This window comes from Gigantopelta aegis, chromosome 2 (assembly GCF_016097555.1).
Source record: "Gigantopelta aegis isolate Gae_Host chromosome 2, Gae_host_genome, whole genome shotgun sequence".
NCBI classification, from domain to species: Eukaryota; Metazoa; Mollusca; class Gastropoda; order Neomphalida; family Peltospiridae; genus Gigantopelta; species Gigantopelta aegis.
The window spans coordinates 4375934-4403870 of record NC_054700.1 but is presented as its reverse complement, the minus strand read 5'-3'; the positions used below and the strand labels follow the sequence as shown (position 1 = coordinate 4403870).

Sequence of the window (27937 nt, the reverse complement as noted above, 5' to 3'; positions counted from 1 at the left end):
GAAATTAGTTTTTTTGTTTAACAACACCGCTAGAGCACAATGATTTATTAATCATCGGCTATTGGATGTCTAACATTTGGTAATTGTGACATTATAGTCTTAGTGAGAAACCCACTACATTTTTCCATTAGTAGCAAGGGATCTTTAATATGAACCATAGAGCACATACCACAGCTGTTAATATACCAGTTGTGGTGCACTGGCTGGAACGAGAAATAGCCTGATAGGCCAACCTAGGGGCACTGATCCTAGACTGACCGTACATTAGGTGAGCACTTTACCACTAGCCTATGCCCTATCCCCACCTGTCAAGTGTAAAATGGTAGCAAGGCAAGCTACATACTTCCTGTCTAGTCAAAAACAATGTTGAAAAATCGTCTGCCTACAGAAGTACACTCGTACCCTCATAAACTGAAGAGAATCAAATGAATAGCTTTAAAATATATACCTCTGCATGAAAACACTCTCAGATGGAGCCAGTACCGGGAGGGTAACTCACTACATGTACCTATTAACATCTTGGAGCTCATGTCAAACAGGTCATAGCAACTGATATTTGCCAGTTAGAAGCATTAAAGCTTGATGGCATAACTGTTTCAAAGTTGACCATTTGTACGAAGAAATATATTTGTTTGAGATTAATTTCTGGCATTCTATATTACAGATAATTTCATTCATTCTCTAGTCTTTGGCATCTACACCAGGGACCTAATTCACAAAGCTCTCTTAAGCTCGCTAATGCAACATCACATCGTTCTTGCAAGTCGTTTTGCATTGCACTGCAAAATCACAAAGTTGCAATAGTTTAGTGAACTAGGCCCATGATATAACTGTTTTGGAATGTTAGTCAAATAAAAGTTCAAATTCAAGTTTGTTTTATTAACACCACCACTAGAGCACAATGATTTATTAAACATCGGCTACTGGATGTCTAAAACATTTGGTAATGATGACTGATAGTATTAGGGAAGAAACATGTTACTTTTTTTCATTTGTAGTAAGGGATCTTTCATATGCACCACCCCACATCTGCAGCACATACCACAATCTTTGATATGCCAGTCACGATACACTGGTTGGAATGAGAAATAACCCAATGAGCCAACCAACAGGGATTGAGTTAGTTAAATAATACCTCATTATATTGGTTAATCCACAGCTGTTACAGTTGGACATATATCTGTGACATTTGGTCTAAACAATGGAAAAGGAAAGCTGATTTTGTCACAAGAATGAATGAATGAATGAATGAATGAATGAATGTTTAGCGACACCCCAGCACAAAAACTACATTGGCTATTGCAGGACTTCTACAATTTATATAAAAATTCACTAGCCAAGGGATTTAAAAAATTTAATAGCCACGATAAAAAATTCACTAGCCCCACTTTAGTTTAAGATAATACAATTTTACTAAATAGTAATAATCGGATATGTCGCCTAAAGAGGGAGACAGAGCTTAAAAACACTAACAATGGGGGTTTGGTAGGGGCAGGAAATTCATATTTACAAAATAGACTTAACTGCAAAATTTTATAAAAAAAATTCACTAGCCGCTGGGCATGGCAACAATAATTATGTACTAGCCCAACATTGAATATCACTAGCCATGGGAGTGGGGCTACCATAATCTAGAAGCCCTGGCTATTGGGTTGCCACATGACTGCTATAGTATTAATATCAGAAAGACCTTTTTTATATGCACTTTGCTATAAACAGAACTGCACATACAACAGCATTTGATACACCAGATATGGAGAGCATGGGTTGGAATGGAATCAAAATGTGTTTAAATGTACTAATGGTTAGTTATCTTACCTGTTCACAATACAACCTTGTACTCTGTGGTCGTGATAGAATCGAATCTGTACATACATCTCTAACAGTTCTATCAGATTCTGAAAAACCTCTCCATTAAAAGAATTCATAGCTGAAGCCACCAGTATCATGAACAATAACCAGAACTAACAACCGGTTTGCTGTCTGGTATTTCCTACAGTTGGTAAACATGTAACACTTGATTTTTTGTCTTCAGAAACCACCAATAAAAGAAATATTAACCAGAACCAAAAACCAGTTTGGTCTCCATATTTCCTAGAAATGATATAACACCTGATATTTATCTTCAGAAACCACCATTAATAATTTCATTAACCAAAACCAAGAACCAATTTGGTGTCTGGTATTGCCTAGAGTTGACATAACACTTGATATTTATCTTTTTCAGAATCCAGCATTAACAATTTCATCACTCAAAATGAAGTTTGATGTCTGGTATCTTCTAAAGATGATACATTTGAAACACCTGATTTTTGTCTTCAGAATACACCATTAGTGTGAATATTAACCAAACCCCAAAACAGGTTTGTCTCTGTACTTCCTAGAGCCGATATAGCACTCTTACACTTGATATGTATCTTCAAAATCCAACATTAACAATTTTATTAGCCAAAACCAAGAGCCCATTTGTTGTCCAGTATTTCTGAAAGCCGATATAAAATACCTGATTTTTTGTCTTCAGAATCTGTAGAACTACATGTAATTAGTTCTCAATAATAAGAGTTTCAACAACATCCTGGGGTTTTTTTTATTAACAAAATATTTATATATATCAATGACTGATCTCCACCAATAAACACAATTTGAACACAAAAACATACAGCCTTGGAAGATTCTAAACGATCCAATTTCTTCATGTCAAAGTGAACCATCCAGCATTAAAAATAATTTTTACAATTTCCATGGTAACCAGCAGAATTTCATTTGAATGAATCTTTTCTTTCTCTCTCTCTTTCAATCAACCGCAACTTGTTTCACTATTCTGTTCTTGATTATTTACAAAATGAAGTAAAGAATCCACTGAAGATGTTTTAAAATGAAACTGTCACTTGCTTGTGACGTACAGTGCAATCCTTAATGAAACCTGTCCTGCACTGTACACACAATATCTGAAATCCAAACAGCCACAAAGACGCATGTACGGCAACACAAAGAATTTATCACCAACACTTATCAGAACACATTGATCTGTGCTTTTTAAAAAGCCATGAAAACTCCAACATCAAAACATATCTTCAAATGTCCGAACTTCTGATGTTCCGCTATCAACATCTATGTGTTTTAGGATGCCAGCAGCATCACAATTCAACGAGATTTGTTGAGAAAAAGAAATATGTTGCAAAAGCAATCATCCCAATTCTTGTAACTGTCATTTAAGGTAATGGGACGAAGCTTAAGCGATAAGGGGCAGCTTTGAGTGGCTACAAAACAGACAGCGTGGAGGAGAAAAAATCTGTATTATACATGCATTGCAGGATAAGCGGAGGTCATTGGAGTAACAATGGGAGATGTATATAACAGTCCCCAATTACAATTTATAACGGCACCAGATTCCTTTCAATGAATACTGATCAGGCTGGTTTCTGAAACACGTCCGACACTCAGCAACCAAAATATGGAATATTTCACACAAAATGGGAGTGAATTTTTAAGTTTTTACATTCAGCCAAAAAGGAAGATTCACGAGAAGAAAAGAAAAGAAGAAAAAGAAAAAAAAGAAAAAAGAAAAAAGCTCACTCTGAGTGGATATAAAGGAGAATAATGATTGACATGTCTTTTAAACTCTTTGCAAATATGTCCCTAAGTGTCATAGAATAGACTTTTAACAATAACGTGGGGACTTTTTTCTTATTTTAATTAAATCAATTCTTTTATTTGTTTATTTCCATATCTGACCCAGATTAACACTGTGTCTACACTGACTTGTGGATAAGATGCTGGACTGTCAAATGTGATGTGTATCGGTGCAGTAGGTTCGAAACCTGTCAATTAACACATTGTGTTTTCAAATATTATGTTGGCAGTTGTTTCCAATACAGTACAGAAAGATGGATCGAGAAGAAAGCCACGGGATGGATGATAAATGGGTAAATGTGTGCATAGATGGAAAGGGATGGATGGATGGATGGATGGATGATAAATGGATAAATGTGTGCATAGATGGAAAGGTAGGAGTTTAGATGAAGAATGGATGGATGGATGGATGGATGGATGGATGGATGGAAGTGTGCATAGATGGAAAGGTAGGAGTTTGGATGAAGAATGGATGGATGGATGGGAGGGGAGGGGAGGGGAGGGAAGGGGAGGGGAGGGGAGGGAGGGAGGGATAAAAGTGTGCATAGATGGAAAGGTGGGAGCTTGAAAGGAAGGATGGATGGATGGATGGATAGATGGATAGATAACTGGAATGGATGAATCATGAGCTGGGTGAATCGTGGCAAGAATGCTATTGTGGGATGGGATAAGATAGCTATTAACAAAAAATATCTATATTAGAAAGGACTGGCTTTTCTTCTTTCTCTTTTTTGACAGAAAAAAATATGAAATAAGATACCTAAATTCCTCAAGAAATGGCTGTTCAGCATTTCTGTCTTCGTTAATGAGAAGAATAAAAACCGTCAGGTTTCATGTATTTATCTCAGCAATTTGCTCTTCCTCCTAGATCTCAAATGATCATGTGCATGATTTCCTTTCATTTATTTCCATTTTGCTCATTCTTTTCAGGCGAAATAAAGTTCACTCCATGCTGGACATCTGCCAACATCGTGCGGTGATCAATAGATGACAAAAGAGCAACGCCATTCATATACGCAAATTGACAAGAACATGTTACAAATGAAGATATGGAAATGTGTGTGAATAAATGGCATTTCCTCGAGAAGTGGAACAATTAAGAAGAGATTGGTGCTGAGGACTGGGACCTGGGGACGAGTAATAAAGCAAAACCTATGTAACATCAATCAATAGACTGTGTCACTCTGCCAACAGACATGAAATGTTCTTTTGTTTGTTTTATCACATGGGGTGTAATACGCACCACCCATAAAATAAAATGTAACAATTTCATTCCATTTGCATTTGTTTTAAAATTTAAGTCTATTAGCTCCAGCCTTTAACATTTAAGGTAGTACTAAACCAAATAACTTCCGGCTGGGTCAAAGTTCGAGGTGTACCCAACCTTTCATAGAGAAGTGAACACCACAAGTCCTGTGTTTGGTGATAAATGTGAGTGTGTTTCATCTGGGCAAAAAATGTATGCAATTTTATTTCATCTAGTACCACTGTGTCAAGTAGCCTTGTGCTTGAAACATATATGGGGTACCTGTAAACAAAAAAAGTACTCGAAACTAGGGTAGTCATAGACACTACCCGTTATCTTAGAAATTAGCAGCTTGACCCCCCTTTTTTCTGTTTCACTTTAAGGGTGAGGGGTGGTAGTATTTATATCCATGGCATTTATGTCAATTGATACGCTGCAGGTAGGAGTTTTAGCCACATATGTTACTATTGTCGTCTGTGGGATTTTATTTGGTAGTATACACCTTTAAAACTAGGATCTAGCTTAGTCTTTGGAGCGTTTACCTGAGATGTTTAGGCAGTAGGATCGAAACCCTTTAGTGGAATCATTCTCTGATTGTTTGTTTTTTTCTCCATCCTAACCAGAGCCCCACAGCTGGTACATCAAAGGATGTGGTATGTGCTGTACTGTTTGTGGGACAGTGCATATAAAATATCCGTTGCTGAATATGAAAAAATGTAGTAGGTTTTACACTGAAGACTACATATCAGAAATATAAAATGCTTGACATCCAATAGCTGATGATTAATTAATGACTGTATCAAAATTATCAAAGAAATGGTTTATTTAATGACACACTCAACACATTTTATTTACAGTTCTATGGTGTCGGACATAAGGTTAAGAACCACACAGATATTGAGGGAGGAAACCTGTTGTCGCCACTTCATGGGCTACTCTTTTCAATTAGCAGCAAGGGATCTTTTATATGCACCATCCCATAGACAGGATAGCATTTAATAGCCCAATAGGCCCACTGATGGGAATCGATCCAAAACCAAAAATGCATCAAGTGAGTGCTTTACCACCACTGGGTTCGAATTTTACAATGACAATCACAGCAATTGCTGTGGTTACCCTCCTTACTTGCCATTATGTCCACAAAATAAGACACTGTCATTGGCAACAAAATACATTGGTATGTTGCCATGCCCTTCCCATACATTCCATGCATTGCTGTCTTTGTAAGAAATAGTAAAATTATTATTGGTACATGTAATATAATATACAGCATCCATATTCAACAAATTGCATAGGCTAGAGCCAAAGACACCAAGATGGAATCATTTTTGTCAGAAAACTTGACAGAAAGTATGCATGAGTGTCTGCATGTCCCTTTTTTTAAGAAACAGGTTTACCTTGGTACCCCTCTAACTTGACTTGACCACACAGATATTGAGAGAGGAAATCTGCTGTTGCCACTTCATGAGCTACTCTTTTCGATTAGCAGCAAGGGATCTTTTATATGCACTATCCCACAGACATGATAGTACATACCACGTCCTTTGTTACACCAGTTGTGGAACTCTAGCGGGAACGAGAAATAGTCCAATGGGCCCACCGACGGGAATTGATCCTAGATCGATCGCACATCTGGTAAGCACTGTACCATTGAGCTACGTTCCGCCCCTTTGACTGGGTGTAGGGAATTACAGTCAATGCTGCTAACAATTTGCATGACAAAACATATTAACTGATTTTTTTTCTGTGTCATAAACTAATGTGCATGTAATCATTTTTGTCATTTAAACATTGATTCTGGGGACTTGGGGAATTGAAATATTAACATCTGGTTGTGTTTCGGTTATTATAATCCATACCAACACACTGGACATCGAACGAAGCAATGACAGAAAGGTTAGTCGATAAAGGAAAGGTGTGAAGAACCATATCGTTGTTAGACTGGTGTTTCTCCACAGATGAAGGAGTGTCTGTCTACAGCACTACATTTGCCAGTCCATGCAAGATTAAACAGACGGAAAGGAAAGAAATATCCATTTAGTGTCTGATATGGTTACATGTATTTCAACAATTTGGGGGGGGGGGGGGGGGGGATGGGATGGGAAGGAGAAGGAGGAAGGGAGAGAGAAGAGAAGAGAGAGAGAGAGAGAGAGAGAGAGAGAGAGAGAGAGAGCTAGAGGCAGAGAGAGAGAGCGCTAGAGGCAGAGACAGACAGACAGGGACAGGGACAGGGACAGAGAGAGAGAGAGAGAGAGAGAGAGAGAGAGAGAGAGAGAGAGAGAGAGAGAGAGAGAGAGAGAGAGAGAGAGAGAGAGAGAGAGAGAGAGAGAGTGCTTTTGTAATATCCCTAAAAACATTGAACCAATTCGCAAAATACATCGGCAAAAGTATCCCATGTGCTGTTTATGAATAAAATTAGACTGAAGGGATGTTGAAAGTATAGTTGCATACCCTATATATACCTGGTATTCAAAACTTGCAGCACCATGTTTCAACAGTTTCTCAACCGAAATAGTACAACAAATGGACACATAAAGCAAAAATGTATAACTTACCGTACTCGCTAAATTCCGATTGAAGTACTTGCATCATTATTTAACAAAATAAATCTTCCAACAACAACATTAAAAAAATTCCCTGCTACTTTAAATTTACTAATTAAGAAAAACATTTACTTAATGTGCGACCTGCACTAAAATAAAATAAGTTCGATTACCGATACTTATTTTATTTACTGCGTGTTGAGCACATTCACCAGAAAGAAAAGCTTGTTTCAATATTGTTAAGACTACAGACAGTGACTGACATTCTAAATTAGTATCAATTTAATGAGTATGCTTAAAATAAAAACAAGTCTAATTACAGATAGGTTATTTTATTTCTTGTGTTGAGCATATTAAACTGAAGGAAAACAAAAGCTTCTTTTTTTCTTTTCTTTTTTGCTTTAAAATTGGATACACTGTTACTGACAAATTGATTATGCTTTCCAGTAAATAGTAAGGGCAGCATTCGAAATAAGCACTTGTCCGTTTGTCCTGACAAGTGAAAATCTATGTGGACTAGCAAAATGTACCATGGTGGTTGTCCTGTGGACAAGTGAAAATGTTCAATGCAGTTTGATTTTAAACAATTAAAAACACTGCCCCTATACTTGAATAAAACAAACAATTTATTTGGACAAGTGAAAGTATTGGAGGACAAGTAGATTTCTAGATGTATTTGTCCAATGGACTAGTAAAATAGTCTGCTTACTTCTATCACTGAAGGGTTGTTTTATATACACTAATCCATATATATATAGTTAGTAGCATATGACACAGAATTCTATATACTAATACTGTTGATAAAGTTCTTCTCTGGAAATGTTTAGAATTGGAGGATTCTCGTGGACTGCTTCCATGGGAATTCACATGGATTCTCGTGGAATGCTTCCATGGGAATCCACATGGATTCTCGTGAAAAAAGACAAATTTTTAGCTCTGCTACATGTATGTCGGCAAATTGAAAAACACTGTGGGGTTATCCTTATTATACTTTTAACTGTTTTCAGGGGTTTATTTAAACAAATTAATTATTTTTTTATAGTAAATATGGCCATTATAAATGTCACCAGCTGCTGACATCATTTTGAAGTACAATGTAAACCAATTTAACAATAAATTGGATGGATAAGCTGTTAGTCATTAAATCTCACTATGGATAGAAGCCGGTAACAGGCTTGGAACCCAGTACCTATCAGCCTTATGTCCAATGGCTTAACCACAATACCACCAAGCCCGGTAGATCATATATGAAATGCATGTGGACACTAAGACAGCTTTTATGACCACTGGTCCCGATTACCAGTATGCACATTCATTTCCAATCTGTCTCCTTAATATTCACTAGCACTGGATTGCATGGTATGGATTTTTCACAGATGTTACATATATACAAGGTTATGCTATATTATGAGCTACCGCTTTCAGTGGTGTAGTGGTTAAGCTATCAGGCTGGTAGTTTCATACAATGATACCAGCTCCCACCCAGAGAGAGTTTTAACAACTCCATGGTCACCAGACCAACATCTCCAAGCACATGTACTAACACCTAACCACTAATCCACTCAACTGAATAAATAAATGGTGTAACTTTTGAAAATGGATGCTTTTCTATCACGTATGATGTAGACAACTTGGATCATTTCCTCGTTTCATGAATACTTAACCTGACCTCTGACTTATAATACTTCCCCCTTTTTTATAATGAACTAGTCTTATCACTCCAATAGCTGATTAGCTAGAATCTGCCAGAACATCCAGGCTACCCTCTTGCAGTCAAGTGATATCCTCTTCCTTCTTTTTCCTTAATTTTTTGTTTTTGTTAAAGCCACAGTGTTCGACAAATGTTTGAGAAAGTCTCTAGCCCTCACAGCTTTGGCTAGTGCCCTATGCAGGGTTTCTGCCAGAGGGTAAAACGGGTATGGCGTCATACCCAGATTTGTTTTTGCATATTTTATTTTTTAAAGTTAACTTTTTGACAAAATAAATTACTCTTATCATTATTGTATGATTTTCTTAACTCTAACCCTAAACATAACCCATTTTCTATCTGGGGGAGCCCCCCCCCCCCCCCCCCCCCATACCTCCTGTTGATTGTGGTTGCATTCAATTCCACAGTGCCACACCCAAAAATTTCTTTCTGACAGAAACCCTGCTGTGTATTATAGTAATACAGTTGATAATTTTCAGTAGCCCAGACCATACCCCAAGTACTCTGCCATTCAAGAGCTACACAGACATTTGGACGGTTATGATTGCTCTCAGCCAGAGATAACTATAGTGAAAACGTGGAATTGCTGCCTATCACTGGGTATTTAGCATTAAACTCAAGTCACCGAGTTATTAGCAGTAGTGAGATGTCGAAGTGGCCATAATATTTTGGACCTAATCCCGATTTCAAAAATGAAATATACTACTCAAAAGAATTTAAGGGTCAAAAATTTATAACCAAATAAGTTTCAGTGTGTATTAGATTGATGATGTAAACTACACCAATTTTTTTATTTATTGTTCCATATTTACAAAAAACCACAAATAAACGTTACTGTATACAAGAAAGTCACATGACATGCTGTCAAAGTTGAAGGTTGTCAAACATGGATTTTACACATTAGAACATTCGTTTAATAGTGTGTGAATCCACCCCTGGCGCGAATACACTCGACACATCGTTGCCTCATGCTGTTGATCAGACGTCTGAAGAACTCTTGGGGAATGGCCTGCCACTCTGCCATAAGAAGTTGACCCAGATCATGAAGGTTGGCCGAAGGGGCATGGTTATCCCGAACTCTCCTGCCTAATTCGTCCCAGGCGTGCTCTATTGGGGCCAAGTCAGGCGAAAATGCTGGCCAATCCATCCTGGCGATACCTTGTTGTCTGAGAAAGTCTGTTACCACCCTGGCACGGTGGGGTCTGGCATTGTCATCCTGCAGAACTGCCCCGCCGCCAATCTGCTGAAGGCCTGGGAGAACCAACGGCCGGATAATCTCATTCAGATAGCGGATTCCATTCGGATTGCCATCCACCACATAGAGGGGGGTCCTGTGGTGGATAGAGATGCCGCCCCACACCATGACGCTGCCACCACCGAACTGGTGACGTTGTCTAACGTTAACGTCAGCGAAGCGCTCCCCAGGACGTCTGTAGACACGAACCCGACCGTCGTTGAACTGGAGACTAAACCTGGACTCATCAGTGAACATCACTCGACCCCACTGAACACGTTGCCACCGCAGATGAAGTGTGCACCAGTGACGTCTGGCCGTTCTGTGACGTGGTAGGAGTGGTGATCGAACAGCCTGGCGACAGCAGCGTAGATTATTGGCTCTCAGACGATTGCGTATGGTTTGATCAGACACTCGAGTTCCAGTCGCAGTCCGCAGATTGTCACGTAATCGGCATGCAGTGGTTGTGCATTGATGTAGAGCCATATTGGTGATGTAGGGGTCCTCTCTATTTGTAGTGCTTCGGGGTCTTCCCGAAAGTGGACGATTTCGAACAGAATTCGTTGCTTGGTACCGTTGCCACAGTCGGCCAACGACACTCTGACTGACACCAAGTCTCAGAGCAACATTTCTTTGCGTATTGCCATCCTGAAGCCAAGCAATAGCCCTTCCTCGATCTTCGATAGTCAGTTGACGTCGTACCATTGTCGAATTTGGAGTGTGCGCCGTACACGAAAGCAAGCTCCATTTATATAGAAATTCAGCATTGGGAACATGGAATACACGTGCAAAGCGTGCAAATGAAGCGCTTTGTGAAAAAGCAAGTTATGGGCACTTAGCAGACCTTTCGCCCTAATTTACGTGCAAATGTAAGCATGTTTTCGCCATTAGAACTAGTCGACAGTGTCAATGACAGTGGATTTTAATTCATTTATGGGTTGCTTAGACCCACTTTCGTCAAAATGGAACAATACCATGCGTGACATTATGGTCTAGCTAATATAATTGACATTCAGAAAATAATGTCGAAAATATCGTCTGACCCTTAAATTCTTTTGAGTAGTATAATACAACAGACGTCAAGATCCCGACTTGTTTATTGTCATAGCTCACTTGGCACCTTGTCGCCGTATGTTAGACAGTGTTTTTTCTTTGGCACCAGACTGTATCCTCGAATAATCGTGAACCTGCCTAGTGACGAGAAATGGTTTCTGCACACGTGCATTGTAATGACCGACTGATTTGATGAAATAATGGTTTACCGTGTTCAATTTATTATCAAAATCAACCAACAAATATTAATACTTATGCCAGTTTCTGCTGTGAAGAGATTAAATACATGCCGTCTAATGTTGACATTCTTCTGATACACCCGTAAACTGGGCTAATGTTTCTCAAAGTGACGTGTGTCACACAGTGTGCTGTAACCAGTCAAGCGTTGTTACCCTCGGCCATATTCCTTTCCGTAATGCCAGAAAATACTAATTAATACTTTAATTTTAACATAACAGCACAGTATTAACTACTTAATAATATCACGTTTTGAATGAAACCTATAAGTGTTTTGTTGAAACTTTATTACCGCAAGTAGTATTTATATCAAAATATTATTATTACAATTAGGACTGAGTGTAAAATTTAGAATTTTTCCGGCTGAACGCGGAAACTGGCAAAATATTTAGAAATTTACCAATGAAATTTGTTCACTTCGACCATTTTTATCAAACTTCACCCCTTTTCTTCTGGGAAGAGAGAAGTCACTTCCACTTTTTCAATTCTAGAGTAGGGTCTGTAAACATAGGGTTATTGTTGTAGTAGAGTTAATACAATAACAACTCTATGTTTAATGCTAAATACCATTACATTGATAATTTTCAAGTTTGCCGATAACCAATATTCCACATATTAACTGGGATCAATCCCCGTCGGTGGGCCCATTGGGCTATTTCTCGTTCCAGCCAGTGCACCACAACTGGCATATCAAAGGCTGTGGTATGTACTACCCTGTCTGTGGGATGGTGCATATAAAAGATTGGGATGGTGCATATAAAAGATCACTTGCTGCTAATCGAAAAGAGCAGCCCATGAAGTGGCAACAGTGGGTTTGCTCTGCTCTATATCTATGTGGTTCTTAACCTTATGTCTGACACCATATAATCATAAATAAATGTGTTGAGTGCATCGTTAAATAAAACATTTCCTTCCACATATTAACCACTAATACACACACACTACAGAAAGAAACCCGTAAGCACCTACATATTTAACTGGAAAAATAATTGTACTTGAGGCTACCCAGACCAAAAATTCACAAGCTAGGTCCGAAGACAAAGTAGATTTGTGAAACCCTGGGACTCAAGAGGTGAGAGGTCAGGATAAAGTATGAAAACAAATTTCTTACCTTCTAACCCACACCGGCTCTGACGGGTTGGCATCCTCGGTGTAAGAAGACTGTAGTGCAACTCCCTTGCTCCTTTGGATGGCAGACTTGATGTCGGCAATGGCCAGGTCTAGCGCCTCGCGTTTTGCCTTCAGGTCACTCATTATGGCCTTGGCGTCCATGTCCTTGGCTTTGTGCTCGGAAGACACCTGGTCCATCACAAAACACACATGTAATTACAGGTACATGAAAGTACTCAATAAAATGTAACTTAATATTTACATATATATATTAGATAGATGTCTTTCTGAAACCTTTTTACTCAACCAGTAAATTATGTTTTCATAAGATTTTATATTGAAATTAAACATTACAAACAAGACTACACTGATCAGCTATTAAAAAGAAAATCAAATTTAAAAAAGAATAAACTTTGAAAAATAAAATCCATTAAAAAAAATTGAACTAACACTTTAATTTCTTTTTTTACATTGAAGTGATGAACATCCATGGGTACAATTATAAACCAAGTTTGATTGATCTAGGACTATAGTATGGGAGAAATGGAGCTAAACACCTTAACATTATGTTAAACACAATGCTGATGCTATAACCACTGCCATGGAAAAAGTAATAACTAGATGTCTAAACCTGGTAGTCCAACAGGCTACTATATATTTGTTTTACACGTTTAGTTACTATGCAATCAACACATACAAATGTGTATTTCACGGTATATTTCTCATGATTTAAAAAAAATCCCTAAAACATGTTTAACTAAAAAATAAATGATTTTAATATTTTCTCTAAATTTTTTATAGTATTTTTAGTGGGGGCTACCAGATTTTATAACCTGGTAGCCCGGTTGGCTACCGCTCAAAAAAGTTACAGTCAAGGCCTGAATACCTGTACCTATATTAGCCTATATTTTGCCCTTTTACAAAAATTGTTGATAAAACTATACTTTATAAATTATCCTTTATAAAAATTACATTTTTGATTCAGCTTTTAGGAGTGGGGAGGGTATATCAACAGGCCCGTAGCCAAGAGGGGTACAAAGGGTGCGAATGCACACACGCCCCTGCGAGAATTGGAGTTCCGCCATAAACCATTTTTGGAAGCCTGCTGATATTATTTGGTTCGTCTCTGTAGAAGCTCAAATATTAATTTCAGCATTCGAAAATTTCCATAAATATTTTTTTGGCCTAAAATGGTGCATGCGTTACACGAATGATATTACAAGGCGTCGTTATGGGTATATTCAATTGAGGACCAGTCTATCATGTAAGTAATTGTGGTGCGCTATCTTTTCGACTTAAAAACTACGACTATCATGGGACAACCTGAGCAAAGAAAGGGAAGCCAAAAAAACATGCAGCCAAGAGCTGTCAAACGATTGAGGCTTTTCTTATGAAAAAGAAAAAAGGTAACTGGTCAATAAAATAAATGTGTTTATGAAATATCTTGATCAACTACGATCACCCGAAAAAATGTCAGTTAAATATGACTATTGACTTTGTTGCATTCAGCGAATTGCTTTTTATATTGCATGTTGTTTAGAGATGAATTTATTTAACAGCTGACACTGTCAGATGCATTCTCAACTCAAACCGTGTCTGGCATATGACATATTACTGGTACCGTAAATATGTTTAACATGCCACATTTCATTCCATCTCGAATAAATTCATTGGTGGAACTTCGATTGCAATACCCATGTCGAATTAACAATCAAGGGGGAGAAACTGATGTTAATATTATTCACGAAAGCGATTCCGATGCTGTCAATACACCAAATAGAAAACAAAGCTATGTCCAATACCAAAATTTAAACACATTGATGAGGTCTTTTTTATCACGTGCGCGTTAAGTGATTCAATTGTTATTTTTGTAGATTCCTGTTTTTACAAACTATGAATCATTGTCTGTTAATGATAACATTATTTTTCTGGGTGTGGGCAGGCTGAGTTTTGTCCGAATTTATAGGATTTTTTTTTAAATACCCGAATTATCGACATTGCACCATCGACGAATGAAGATGGGAAATCTTTTTTCTAATTAAAATGATCACTAGACGTTTCCAATATGTTTTTCAACAAAATACTTGAACATAACCGTGAAATTAAATTTCATGACTGATGATTTCTACTTTGGACATGCATGATCGAATCAGACATAAAGTATATATTGGCGTATTTGGAAATTATCATAAAATAGTGTATGAGATGTATCCATTACGTAGGCATACGCATGGTCCAAATATTTTACGTTTCTTCTACCCATTATGGCATACACATATGCAATATACTCATTTAAGTACATTATTCATCAATGTTAACGGTTTTACAGTTTTAATGTCGTTAAAGTTTATACTACTGCTCTTGAAGTTTTATCAAAAAATGTATGCGCTACAACCTCAAAATACCTGAAATAAAATAGTAAAAAAACATCACAAATAACTCCAGAATGCACCTCTGAGCATCTATATTTAAACATTTTCTGGGGAAGCATGTCCCCGAACCCCCTAGACCGCTCGAGCCCTTCGGGCGCTCGATTCAAGTGCCTTCGGCACCCATGATAAAAATTTAGTTCCACCCAATATCTCAACGTATCGCTCCACAAATATGGCTGGCTACGGGCCTGATCAAGTTCACAGTTTGTACACTTGCGATAGGTAAGGTGTAATTTGGTAGTAATTAAAAGCTAAAATATTTTCTCACAGCCTAATATAATAACAATAAGGTTAGTGCTTACAACCCCAGCTATGTGCATTTACACTCAGGGCTCAAAATAGCGACCTGCAAAACGCTAAAAGCAGTTCTTTCTTTTTTTTCTAGCACCAGATGAAATAGAAATTTACCTGCTGGAATCATAAAAAAATCAAAGGTAATTTTTCAAGAGGGAGATCTATCTATGTATGATTATTTCATCTGCAATGTACCTCCTGATTCTGTTATATTTTAATTCTATAATGCTCTGACACTCTATTCCAAACCCTCCCATCATCTTGTGCTGGCTTATTTCTAGCAGGACATATCTGTTTTCTAATCAGGCCATATTTGTTTTCTAAGCAGGCCATATCTACATATTTGTTTTCTAAGCAGGCCATATCTACATATTTGTTTTCTAAGCAGGACATATTTGTTTTCCAAGTAGGACATATTTGTTTTCTGGTCATATTTGTTTTCTAAGCAGGCCCCATTTGTTATCTAAGCAGGACATATTTGTTTTCTAAGCAGGGCATATTTGTTTTCTAAGCAGGACATATTTGTTATCTAAGCAGGACATATTTGTTTTCTAAGCAGGACATATTTGTTATCTAAGCAGGCCATATCTGTTTTCTAAACAGGCCATATCTACATATTTGTTTTCTAAGCAGGTCAGATCTACATATCTGTTTTCTAAGCAGGACCTATTTGTTTTCTAAGCAGGCCATATCTGTTTTCTAAACAGGCCATATCTACATATCTGTTTTCTAAGCAGGACCTATTTGTTATCTAAGCAGGCCATATCTGTTTTCTAAACAGGCCATATCTACATATCTGTTTTCTAAGCAGGACCTATTTGTTTTCTAAGCAGGACCTATCTGTTTTTTAAGCAGGACCTATTTATTTTCTAGCAGGCCATATTTGTTTTCTAAGCAGGCCATATTTGTTTTCTAAGCAGGACATATTTGTTTTCTAAGCAGGCCATATTTATTTTCTAGCAGGCCATATCTACATATTTGTTTTCTAAGCAGGCCATATTTATTTTCTAGCAGGCCATATCTACATATTTGTTTTCTAAGCAGGCCATATTTGTTTTCAAAGCAGGCCATATTTGTTTTGACCTGCTATACACAAGAAACTAACAGCATGTCATATTGTACTTCCTACTTGAACCCTGACACTACCTGTATTTACCTTTAGTCTTTTGATCTCACTTTCCATCTTCTGCTGCATCCGAAGCCGTTCCGCGTAATCTCTCCCGCCATCTTCTACGTCGCTTGTCTGACTACTCGACAGGCCGTCGTCGACAATCGGCATTCCGAGGGTGGAGCGATCCCCGTCTGACGTCACGCTCTCCACCTCCACGCTGTCACACTCGGTGTTCTCCGGAGACAGGGTGAAACTCTTCTTGTCTTCAGGGATGAAACTGTCCGTTCCATTGAGCGGAATTTCCGTCAGGGTATCTTCGCTAACCCGTTCCTGTTGTGTGAACTGGTCGGACACCACCACGCGATGCTGGAGGGTTTTCTCCGGAGACGTTTCCCGTGAGCTGTCCAGAGACGCACTGCCCTGGCTGTTTAGACTGTTTCTTTTCAGATTGAGAGAATCGTTCGAACTCGAGTACGCTAACCTCATGCCCACATATGAGTTGCCTTGCTGAACACGAGCATATTTCACATAATCATATTCATTTTCAATGCTCAGATTTTTCCGAGGCGTCAGAATTCTGAGATGTTCTTTAGTGTTACTAACATCGATATCATTCTGTCCGTTAGAGTCTGGTTTGTGGGAAGCTATATGCTGTAATTCAGATCTGGACATCGTCTCCCGCTCCGAACTCGAACCGTCGCGCTCGGTGGCACTGTTCTCGTTTTCGCTGTCACACACTCTTCTTGCCAGTCCTGGAGACTGCTTCCGCATCTTTGGTTTAGCACCCTGGCTGCTGTAAGTGACATCTCGGAGATCCTTGTCATAGTTCTTCACCTCCGACACCCGCGGTATATTATTCCTAATCTCCAGACTGCACCGCTTCTTAATGGCGTCATCCCTGTCTACGGTGTCCCGGACGTTTTCCGCTGACGCAGCCTTCTGTCGAAGCTGAACAACCAGGCTGGGCTGACAGTTCTGCGACATGTTTTCGTAATACTCCACATCGGAATCGTCTTTTCGAATCACGGGAATATTACTTCTTTCCATGATATACTCCACCTCCGAATCCCGGTCCTCGTTATCAGTGTAATGCTGCTGTTGCTGCTGCTTCCAATTATGCACGGGTTTGGAAACCATGAATTCTTTATTCATGAAACGATCGGTCAACGGCAAGTCAGACGCTTCGAACCGTTCTATATCATCGGGGGGGAAATCGCCATCCAGCTCAGGCTGAAAGGAGTCGTTGCTCTCGTCGCTGTCCCGTCGTGAAAGCATGGCACTGATTGGCTCCCCGTCGTCGAGGAGGTTCTGGTACGAAATGGAACTGAGTTCGCTCGGGTGTCGCGAGTTGTCCTCCCCGAGCAGGACCTCCATGCTGACATTGTCTGTGCTATCGTCAATGAGAGATTCTGAGAGCGTTTCCGGAACACCAGATGGTGCCAGCGATCCTTCCTTGCATGGGCCGAGAGTCTCGCCCCCACAAGCCCCGTCCACTAAATCTGATCCATCCTCCATGTCAGATGAAAGATGCTTGCTTACCATTGCATGGCCCTCCACAGTTGTCATGTCAACAAGGGGAACAACTCTGAGTCTCAAACAGCTGATACCACAGACAACCTGAAACATAATCATAGTAAATTACTAACGCATTTAATACCAAGAGCAAACAAACTTTTCAGTCACAATATATACAAAAATACTTAACAGACTGGGTCCTTTTTTTTTTTTTGGTTTTAATTCAGAGTTCTGAGGTTGTTGGGTTTTTTCATTTGTACAAACACTGATCAAGATATACATGTAAGTAATAAAAAATAAATAATGAGTACGCATTCTGTTATCAATTATATTTCTGTAGCTACATCTATAAAATGTCTATATTTAAATTATAATTAAATAGCAATACATGTCCCCTAGCTGACCCAACAATTTTTCGTATCTCCTAAATTCTTTAAAAAGTTAAACTTGATCAGTAATAGTACATGATAAAGCTATAAACTAAATTTCACCTCATTATTTTCAGGTATTATGATAAAGCTATACACAAAATTTCAGGTTAATATCTCAAGGCCTTCTGGAAAACAGTCCGGAAAATAAATTTTCATATCTCCTAAGTTCAAGGGCCATGAAAGTCAAACTTGTCAATCTGTAAAAATACATAATAAAGCTATACACAACATTTTAGCTCAATATCTCAAAGCCTTCTATACAAAACATCCGGAAAACATGTGGGACAGACAGACGGACGGATGGACGGATGGAGATGAAACCTATAGTCCCCTCCGGTTGGACCAGTTGGGGACTAATAATATTAGAAAAGAAAATTTTAAGATGCAAAGCAAAATTGAAATCACATACATCTGCAAGATCAGTTTGAATATGAAATGACCAAATATGGTACAAAAACAAAATGACTATGATATGAAATAACTATAGTATAAATTATGGTATAAAATTACTGTAATTGTACATAATGGCTACTGTTTTTGTAAAAATACTCTGGTATTCTTTTACAGCCCTCAAAATAAACTGTAGTCCATAACTGATTGGTAGTTTGCATGGTATTTCTCAAATGTAATTGATTAGATTACTTCTCTACTTTCAACAAAATTTCAACTAGAAGTAGAAGGCAAAAGATGTTGGCAATCAGAACGGATCATACTGAATGCTCAACAAATGGATTATACTAAAAACCAGCATTGCGTTCAGTTGAATCCAGAGTTACATAAACACACCCTAACTATTTACACTGAACAATATATTAGTGGCATGTGTGTTTGCGGGTGTTCAAAAACAATCTCAAAACATGACTGAATGATGTACAATGTTGTTTAAACTATATGGGGTATATATATTATGTATGTGTCTACGTGTGTGTGTGCGTGCATGCTTATGTATATATCATCATCAGTATATATCATCGGTGGGCCAACGGCTATCAGCTGGTCATGTCACTGGTCAGTGGCCCACTGGCAGAGCCAACTGTGGGCCTACGATGGGCCGACAGTGGGCCTACGATGGGCCCGCAATGGGCCTATGTTGGCCTACGATGGGCCGACAATGGGCCAGTGGCAATGTGCACACATATTTTTTTTTAGGCCTAAGATGAAATCCCCAAGGATGTTAATTAATGGAATAAAAATGGTATTAGTAAGAATATTTAGCATCATAAGAAATATGATAAACACAGGCACTGAAATAAGCAAAGAGTCGGGTAAACCATATACAGGTTACCACAAAATAGAGGCTTGAAGGTAACCCATAGGTTCCCACATAATTATTTGTATTTTCATTATTGCTATTATTATCCCTTCACTGACACCGATACATTTTTATTCATTCTTGTCACTATTCTCATTGTACTGATATGGTACTGGTATGTGTATTTAAATAACACTCAACTGATCAAAATTTAAGGGTATAGTTTATTATATAACATTTAGTGAAATATCTTAAAATATCAGTGAAATAAAAGTGTTATCAGTCACTCAGTGATGATAACACATTTTAGAGTGAACATTTTACTATTTCACTTTAAAATGTGTTATCATCACTGTAGAAACTGTTTTCTTCACTGTAAGAAAGCCTGAACTATTTTGCTGCTGGCATTTTAAAAATAAAGGTAAATAGCCGAAAGTTATATAATAAATAGAAAATTTCATGTTTTTTGTCAAATATGATTTATATCTCATCTCGTGAAGTTTGCAATCATATCACAATCGTCGCGTCATGAGATATGATTGCAAACTTCACTCAATGAGATATAAATCATATTTGACAAAAAACATGAAATATCCTCTATTTAACAGGATTTAGTGGAGAACGACGTGCGAACAGAAACCTGATATGAATGAAGTTATCATCACTGGAAAATATGAAGACCTAATCAATATGAGACCTGACTTATCACTTGTGACTTATTTCAAGGACTTACCAGTAAAAAATAGAAAATTATGTAAAGTGATTTAATGTAATCTTGATTCTAAGGGCTCACCCAGTCATCCTAATTTTTATACAAAATGACTAATAAAATATTCCACAAATTATGGTAACCACATTTTAATAATGTTCAAGGAAATACTCTACAATTCTGATAATTGGCTAAATCAAAAAAAATTCCACTGTGAACAATGGAAGGAAGGAAATGTTTTAACGACACTACATTTTATTTCAGGGTTGAAAATTAACAGTCACCCGGTCACCCATGGCGACCTTTATTTGCTAAGAGCGACTAAGAATTTTACAAAGGTAGTCCATTGGGCGATCATCGATCTTAAGGTCTAGTGTGTATGATATTAGTTAAAAAAGAAACACACCGATACTGAATTGAAAGTGACAATACACATTGAGCAGGGGCTGAAATTAAAAAAAAATTACCACTATCTCAAAGGAATAGTGAATTTCAAAAAACACTATTCCGTTTTTAAAATGTACTATCCCTTCTATTGTTAATGTACCACTAGTTTTCCTGACTGTGCTACATCGCCCTGTACAACATTGCGTAACGAACAATTGTTTATATACCAGTCTATGCATTACTGCGTACTAGCTGGTATTACAAACGAACTCACTCTTAAATATTAGTCTCGATCAAAAAGACGTTTATTTTGTACCGGTAAGTGCATGAGAAAGGACGTAGTAGTGCGAGGATTTGTTCTGCAGAAAAATGTAGCTGAAGAAAAAGCATAAGCGGAATAGTCGCAGGTGTGCTTTATTTTCACTTTCCTGACGGAATATTGGAAGAATTGTTTTACTATTCCGTTTCAAAATTTACTATTTGCGGAATAGCATAAAATTCTACCCCTGCCACGTCAATTTCTGTGTGAACTGCAGATCTGTCAGCAGAAGACACAGAATATGTTCTATAATTTGACAGCACCTAACTAATAAATAATGATAAAATTCATATAAAAGCATACTAATTTATTAAGTTTTAAACCCATACCATCTCAAATAAGTAAAACTTACATTCTGCCACCCCACCCCTCTTTATTCTTCTGCGCCCCTCTTTATTTTTCCATTTCCTAGTACATGTATATTTTACAGCACACATCTCCGGTATTTCTAAATGCACACTTTTTTCACATATTGAATTTTTTTTTTATCAGTTTGCACACTGGATATCGAAGGAAACAAGCCGCAGTGTGTACAAAAATGCAACAGACAAAAACTTCAGTAACTTATGACAGTTACCGTTACGTAATTTAACAGCCTCTATTTTATCCCATAACACTGTATCCAATTTGTATGTTTGATGCACACAATAAAAGTTATATTTTATTCGAGCAAAGAATTTTTTTATTTTATTGTTCTGCTAAAAAACACTTATTTGGTGCTAAATTTTTTAAGTGATCAGAACGGTCATTTTGTCTTGTGTCTTTTTTCTGATATTTTGTCCTCAATTACAGATTAAATCATTAAAATGGTCATAACTGATGACTTACTGTCATTTGTTTGTTCTGCAATACCTAATAAAAGATTAGAAACTTTTAATTTTGTTAGCGATATCAACGCTTATAAAAACAATGGAAGTGGTAGTGTTCATCATTCAAATTATTTATCTTGGGTGCCAAGTAATATATTCACCACCTTTACAAAAATAAAACTACTTTCATCAGCTATCAGTATCAATGGCAATGCGATCAGTGCATTTGAAGAAGATAGAAATTTAAAAATAAATTACGTTATCTCACATTAGTGTGCTTGCATGCATTTAAATGAATAAAGACTACATATGCACAGATGTAAGCAAATAATTCATATTAGCAGGACATTTTACTACATTAGAAATTAAAAAGAAATGTAGCTTTGGTAGGTAATATTAACTTACTTATATCCCAATTATTATTTTATTTTCCATAACATTACATTTATCTTAACATTAATTACTGATATTAAATATAACTTAATCAAAAATGTTTTCAAAACGTTGTTCTGGATATGGCAATTACATAATTATATACATTATTTAGCAATTACAAACAATTACTTTAAATATTGTATACAGTGCTGTCCGGTGTATCGGCGCACCTAAGCATTCAAGGACCATTTTCTATGTGAACACTGTGAAATACTTAATAAAATGTGTCTCTCACCAATGAAGAAGTGCATAATCTGAAATACACTACAAATTGTTTTATATCTGTAGTAAATAAACATTTTAAAATGGTGCATAAATATAGGCACCCCCTTGTATCCAAAATGATTTGCATGTCCGGTGATTCGGCGCAGTAGATGTGGATCGTTGACCCCGCTATTTATAGACCGCCCATGACCTCATTTTTAGCCCATAAACTCTACACTATTTTAGTACTTTTTTATTTTGTCTTGTTAAAAATATTACTATGAAAATTAACGATCACACATGACCCATCTCATGATCAGTTTCGGAATCGTTTTCTTGAGTGGCACAGTACTGCAGATGCATACATGTTCATTGTCATGCATGGCTAGATGCCTACATGGATTTTATTTTTCTCGGGTAGATTGTGCACACACATGGATCTTATTTCGCTTTTATTTTTTACAACAATGTGACAATTGTGAACTGGAATAATTGTCAATTAAGGTGTAAAATTTTCGTTTTGTTTGCATTTGTCTGTTTTCCTTTTCAGTTTAAATAAAAATAACCGAACAAAAATAATTACATTTATACTGTTTACTATAATTTAAAAAATGCGGGAAAGGTGTTTTCAGACTGGTTTTAACATTCTTAATATCAATAAGGCTGACCTACTTCGCGTTTATATAGACGAAAACAGTTGAATGATTTATTTTGAAATTATGATATAATTATTGATAATTCTAAAAAAAAAAAATTGCATCTTTAACAATAAATATGTTGATACTTGATTAACCACTGAAAAAGAAATTGAACTTTAATTCGTTAAAAATACTGACAACATGACAACTTCCTACGCATACTTCAGCAAAATATCAAGTGCGCCGAATCACCGGACGCACCGATACACCGGACACGGTTGTATATATAATATGGGTCCAAAACGTTCAGGGACAAACATGCACATTAAAGGTGTAAACTGATGCTAGGTGGCGCAAAGGTTATTAACACAGGGTCTGAGTCTATAATAATGTTCAGTCTTAACAATACAACACAAAACTTTTCAAAAGGCTAGCGATGAAGCAAGACGTGTGCGCCTGCTCTCTTGAGTTACCCCCCCCACCTGGGGGGACTCATGGCCAGTTATGGAGTGTTGCTTGAATACTGCATCACGTACACCGGGCCACGGGCAACCGTGACCTTGGTGTACGGTGACCCGGTCAGGAAACCACCGAGGAAGAGAGGAAGGAGGAAGACGGACGCGCCAGGGACGGACCTGGGGGGTACAAAACCGGCAGCTCAACTGCCGGCGGCGGCCCCTTACGATGGACATCCCCAGCACCGATCTACACCGGTGAAACCAGAGGATCCAGCTCAGCTGGACCCAACAGTTGAATCACCAGGGGCAGACCTTAACCAGGCGGTTATGGAGTCGCCCCCACAAACTCCGATGACCTCAGCTTCCGGGACTCCTGCGATGCCACCTCCACCTCGGAAGAGTGCCGCAGTCGAGTCCCAGGCCCGATCTGTAGCCGTTGCCAAGCGGAAAGCGATTGCGTCACCAGGGGACCAACCAGCCAAGCCAGGACCCCCGACTCAACCGCCAATTCCACCTACTGACGCTGAAGAGCATTGGTCACTCAAGGCCGGCAAACTACAATCACGCTACTCTCAGCTAGTCAAAACTAACATCGAGGACGTCAGGAAGCTCTTCACTCAACCAAAGCTCTCGGCCTTCAGACCTGTACCAGCCAGTTTGACAGAGGGAGACTTCTGTGTACACAGCGTCACAATGCGGGATGGCAGTGGACTTTGTCTCACTATGCGCCGGAGCGGGATCTACCAACAAGGACTGCTGCTCCCAGAAATGGACAACCCGACCCTACATCGAGTTATCAAGATCATAGCCGGGGAAGATTATCGCGCAGTAGCCAAGGCGATAGCAGGATCCACATACCGACCAGCCATCCCGCATTTCGACTCGACCAACTACATCGGTTCTCCGTGACGTCCTCCCCTATGCCAACCTCCTTCACCTCCGTGAGTACTATTTTTTCTGGGCTAGTTAGACTTTAAGAGTTTTCGATCGAGTTCTAAATTCTTATGTTTATTTTTTGGTAAATAGTCTAACGCATTTTATTTTGGCGCCCGTTCATTTGCTCAAAATCACCTTAAAACCCTTTCGGCCGAGCAGTCATAAACTTTTTGGCTTTAAATTTAGAGTCCGGACATGTTTTTGGATGCAGTTACTCTTTGTAGACTTAGGTAAATTACAGGCTTCACCGAGGAATCGAAATTCAGCCAATCAGAGCACGGCTCCCACTCGGTGTTACTTCAAGTTTGCGAAGTGTCTGCTAGTTGGTCCGCACTCGCGTTGACCGTACTAAATGGCTTTCTTCCAAATTCTGCCCACCTCAAACTTACCTCCCCCCCACCTGTACCGGAGTTAGTCACTGGCGAAGTCAGAGGCTAAATCCGTAGTGGGCGTGCCTGAACCTCTTTGGATAGGGGCACGTTAATACAGTTCCCAGTTCCCAAAACATAACCTGTGCTTAGCCTTATGTTCCACATTTTGTAATGACAAAACGGAGAAACCGAAATTAGGTCTGGGATTTTAAACTGTACTTCTCGTGGTATACTTGGAAGCTGTTCAGTAAAACATTTCAACACAGAATTGTATCACGAGTCCTACTGCAGTACTAACAGCCTAGCTAATAGTTATGCTTCTACACAACATCGTTAATAAAGATTAGGTCATCATCGCACACCAGTCACCAGCCGACAGGAAGATGACAAACCCAAAACGATGCTGTTCGCTATGCGATTAAACAGTGCACAAAATCAACCAAACGATCAACCCGGCGCTAAATAAAATGTGCGGTTTAAAAAAAACTGTGTTTGTTTATATTTTAAATGCAGTGGGTTAACAACCCTCACCTATGGATCATTTTCGTGGACAGATGACACCAGATGCGCCATAACGGAGAAAAGAAATGTCAGACATGATAATAAAGTGTTAAGTAAAGCGCTGTCTTCCGATTCGTTTCGTACACAGTTTATTAAATAATTATTGTATTGTTACCCAATATATATTACCAAAAATATATAATTGGTTTTATTTTTGTATAAACGTTTGTTTCTTGAGTAAAATGTATATTACATAATATATATATATATATATATATATATATATATATATATATATATATATTGGCAAATAACGTGGCAAAATACTACTACACTGTTATCCAACTGGTGTTACGATATAGTTCGTTCAACAGGTTCTATTACATCAAATAAAATCCCATTTCCGATAATGTTAACATTCAATCACCCCTCTGACGGATGTTTACAACCACTGGAGGATCTGTGTCCACTGTGATGTTTTCGATCCGGCTGTGGTGATAAAGTTTGCCATTTTCAGCTTATTATTTATAAGGAAATTCTGAACCTATGTAAATATAGAACTAGTTTCTTGAACAATAAGGTTTGAATCACCAAATAATAGAGTATACCAGCTAAGTTAGTTTGTTTTGTTTAATAACACCACTAGAGCACATTGATTTATTAATCATAGGCTACTAGACGTCAAACATTTGGTAATTTTAACATATAGTCTTAGAGAGGAAACCCGCTACATTTTTCCATTAGTTGCAAGCCTGAGGAATCTTGTATATGAACCATCCCACAGACAGGATAGCACATACCACGGTCTTTGATATACCAGTCGTGGTGCACTGGCTGGAACGAGAAATAGCCTAATAGGTTCACCGACGGGGATCGATTCTAGACTAACCGCGCATCAGACGAGTTCTTTACCACTGGGCTACATCCCGTCCCTTCTCAAAATCAAGGTTTTCTCATTTTGGCTGTATAAAAAAAATTCATTGAAAAGTGTAGCGAGAGGCTTTAATAAGCACAATGTAGGATTACGTCTGTTGGCCGATCCCAAATGTGAAAATGATGATAATAAATAGGCCCACTGCCAGTTAAGATTGTAATGCAGGGCCGTAGCTGAGATTTTTTGTTTGGGGGGGGGGGGGGGGGGACTGAGTAGTTAATAGTCTAAAATTACTTAAACGGTTAAGAAGAGATTTTTTTATAAGTTTCTGTAATTTTTTCAGGATTCACCCCCCCCCCCCCCCCCCCTAGCTACGGCCCTGCAATGATTGCAATCCTTGGGTAATAATGTAGAGCTGTACATTGTATATTGGATAAAAAAAATAAAAAAATCACAGAAATAATTAAACTTCAGCATCTCCAGATGAATGACCACAGGTACACGACCGCCTATCAGTTACATGTCGGACAAATTTAATTATAACCATTTAAATTACTGGCACCCAAACGAAGTCGCCTTTGAAGAATATGTTGCCTTGTACCACCTGTAGAAAATAGTAAGGTACTGTGGGGTCCTATTGTTGTTGGGTTTTTTGTTTTGTTTTGTTGGGGGGGGGGGGGTGGGTTTTTTTTTTGTTAGGGGTGGGGGGTTTTGGGGTTGGTTTTTTTTGGGGGGGGGTATTCGTATTTTAAACCTGTTTAATGAAGTCGTGTTTGTAATATCTGATAATGTAGTGTTTAATAATTCTACTGCAGAAGGAAATAAGGAATGGGAAAACCATAATCGTACGAGACGTGAGGGTAGGGGGTAACTTCCCCTTAGTACTGGAGCAACACCTAAAATTTGGGCAAAAATTATAGAGATATACGGGTAAAATGTGCTAACCTGAGCCCTTTTTACTATATATTTCCATCTTTCTACCCTCAAAATTAGTTACAATGTATGTGAAAAAAATACGTAGTGATTTGTTTTCAACCCTATTTAATTGTTTGGTTGTAATGCTAATATGAAAAAAAATTGTTATTCAGATTCGGGCATTTTCGTTTCATTCTGTTGTAACGGCACTGGTGTAGAAAGCGCGGGTGGGGGGGGGCAAGGGGGGGGGGGCATGTTGTGCCTCCATTTTGTAGCAGCAACGATGGTTTATATATACATGTATTTATATGTGTGCGTGTGTCCCCCACCCCCACCCCCACCACACACACACACTCACACACTTTTTGGCACCTTCTTACGCCCGCGTACGGTCATAATCATTCTCCACTGAGGGGATTCAAACCAGTTCAACTAATTGGGGAATTCCTACCACACTATTCCACTTTATACCAACACTTGAAATAGTAGGCCTACAGTACTTACGATAATTCCTTGTCTTCTAAACACATTTGAATTTTTGTTTTGGAGGTGTGTTTGCTTCACTGCATGACATGGAAGACT

The 27937-nt window shown here is 38.3% G+C and overlaps 1 protein-coding gene across 5 annotated transcripts in view; it reads right to left on the bottom strand.

Annotated features, from left to right (window-relative positions):
- The window catches only part of LOC121380133 (amyloid-beta A4 precursor protein-binding family A member 2-like), a 202846-nt gene extending 177136 nt beyond the window's left edge, over positions 1–25710 (bottom strand). For all 5 annotated transcript variants that reach the window (XR_005958886.1, XM_041508916.1, XM_041508928.1 and 2 more), the window contains exons 1-3: positions 25597–25710; positions 16647–18218; positions 12766–12953 (exon numbers count right to left, since the gene is read on the bottom strand). Coding sequence is in view for 4 of the 5 variants with exons in the window: in XM_041508916.1 (XP_041364850.1) it covers positions 12766–12953; positions 16647–18167 (1709 nt within the window). In the remaining variant the exon portion in view is untranslated. The remainder of the gene's footprint in view (positions 1–12765; positions 12954–16646; positions 18219–25596) is intronic.
- Positions 25711–27937: the final 2227 nt, after the last annotated feature.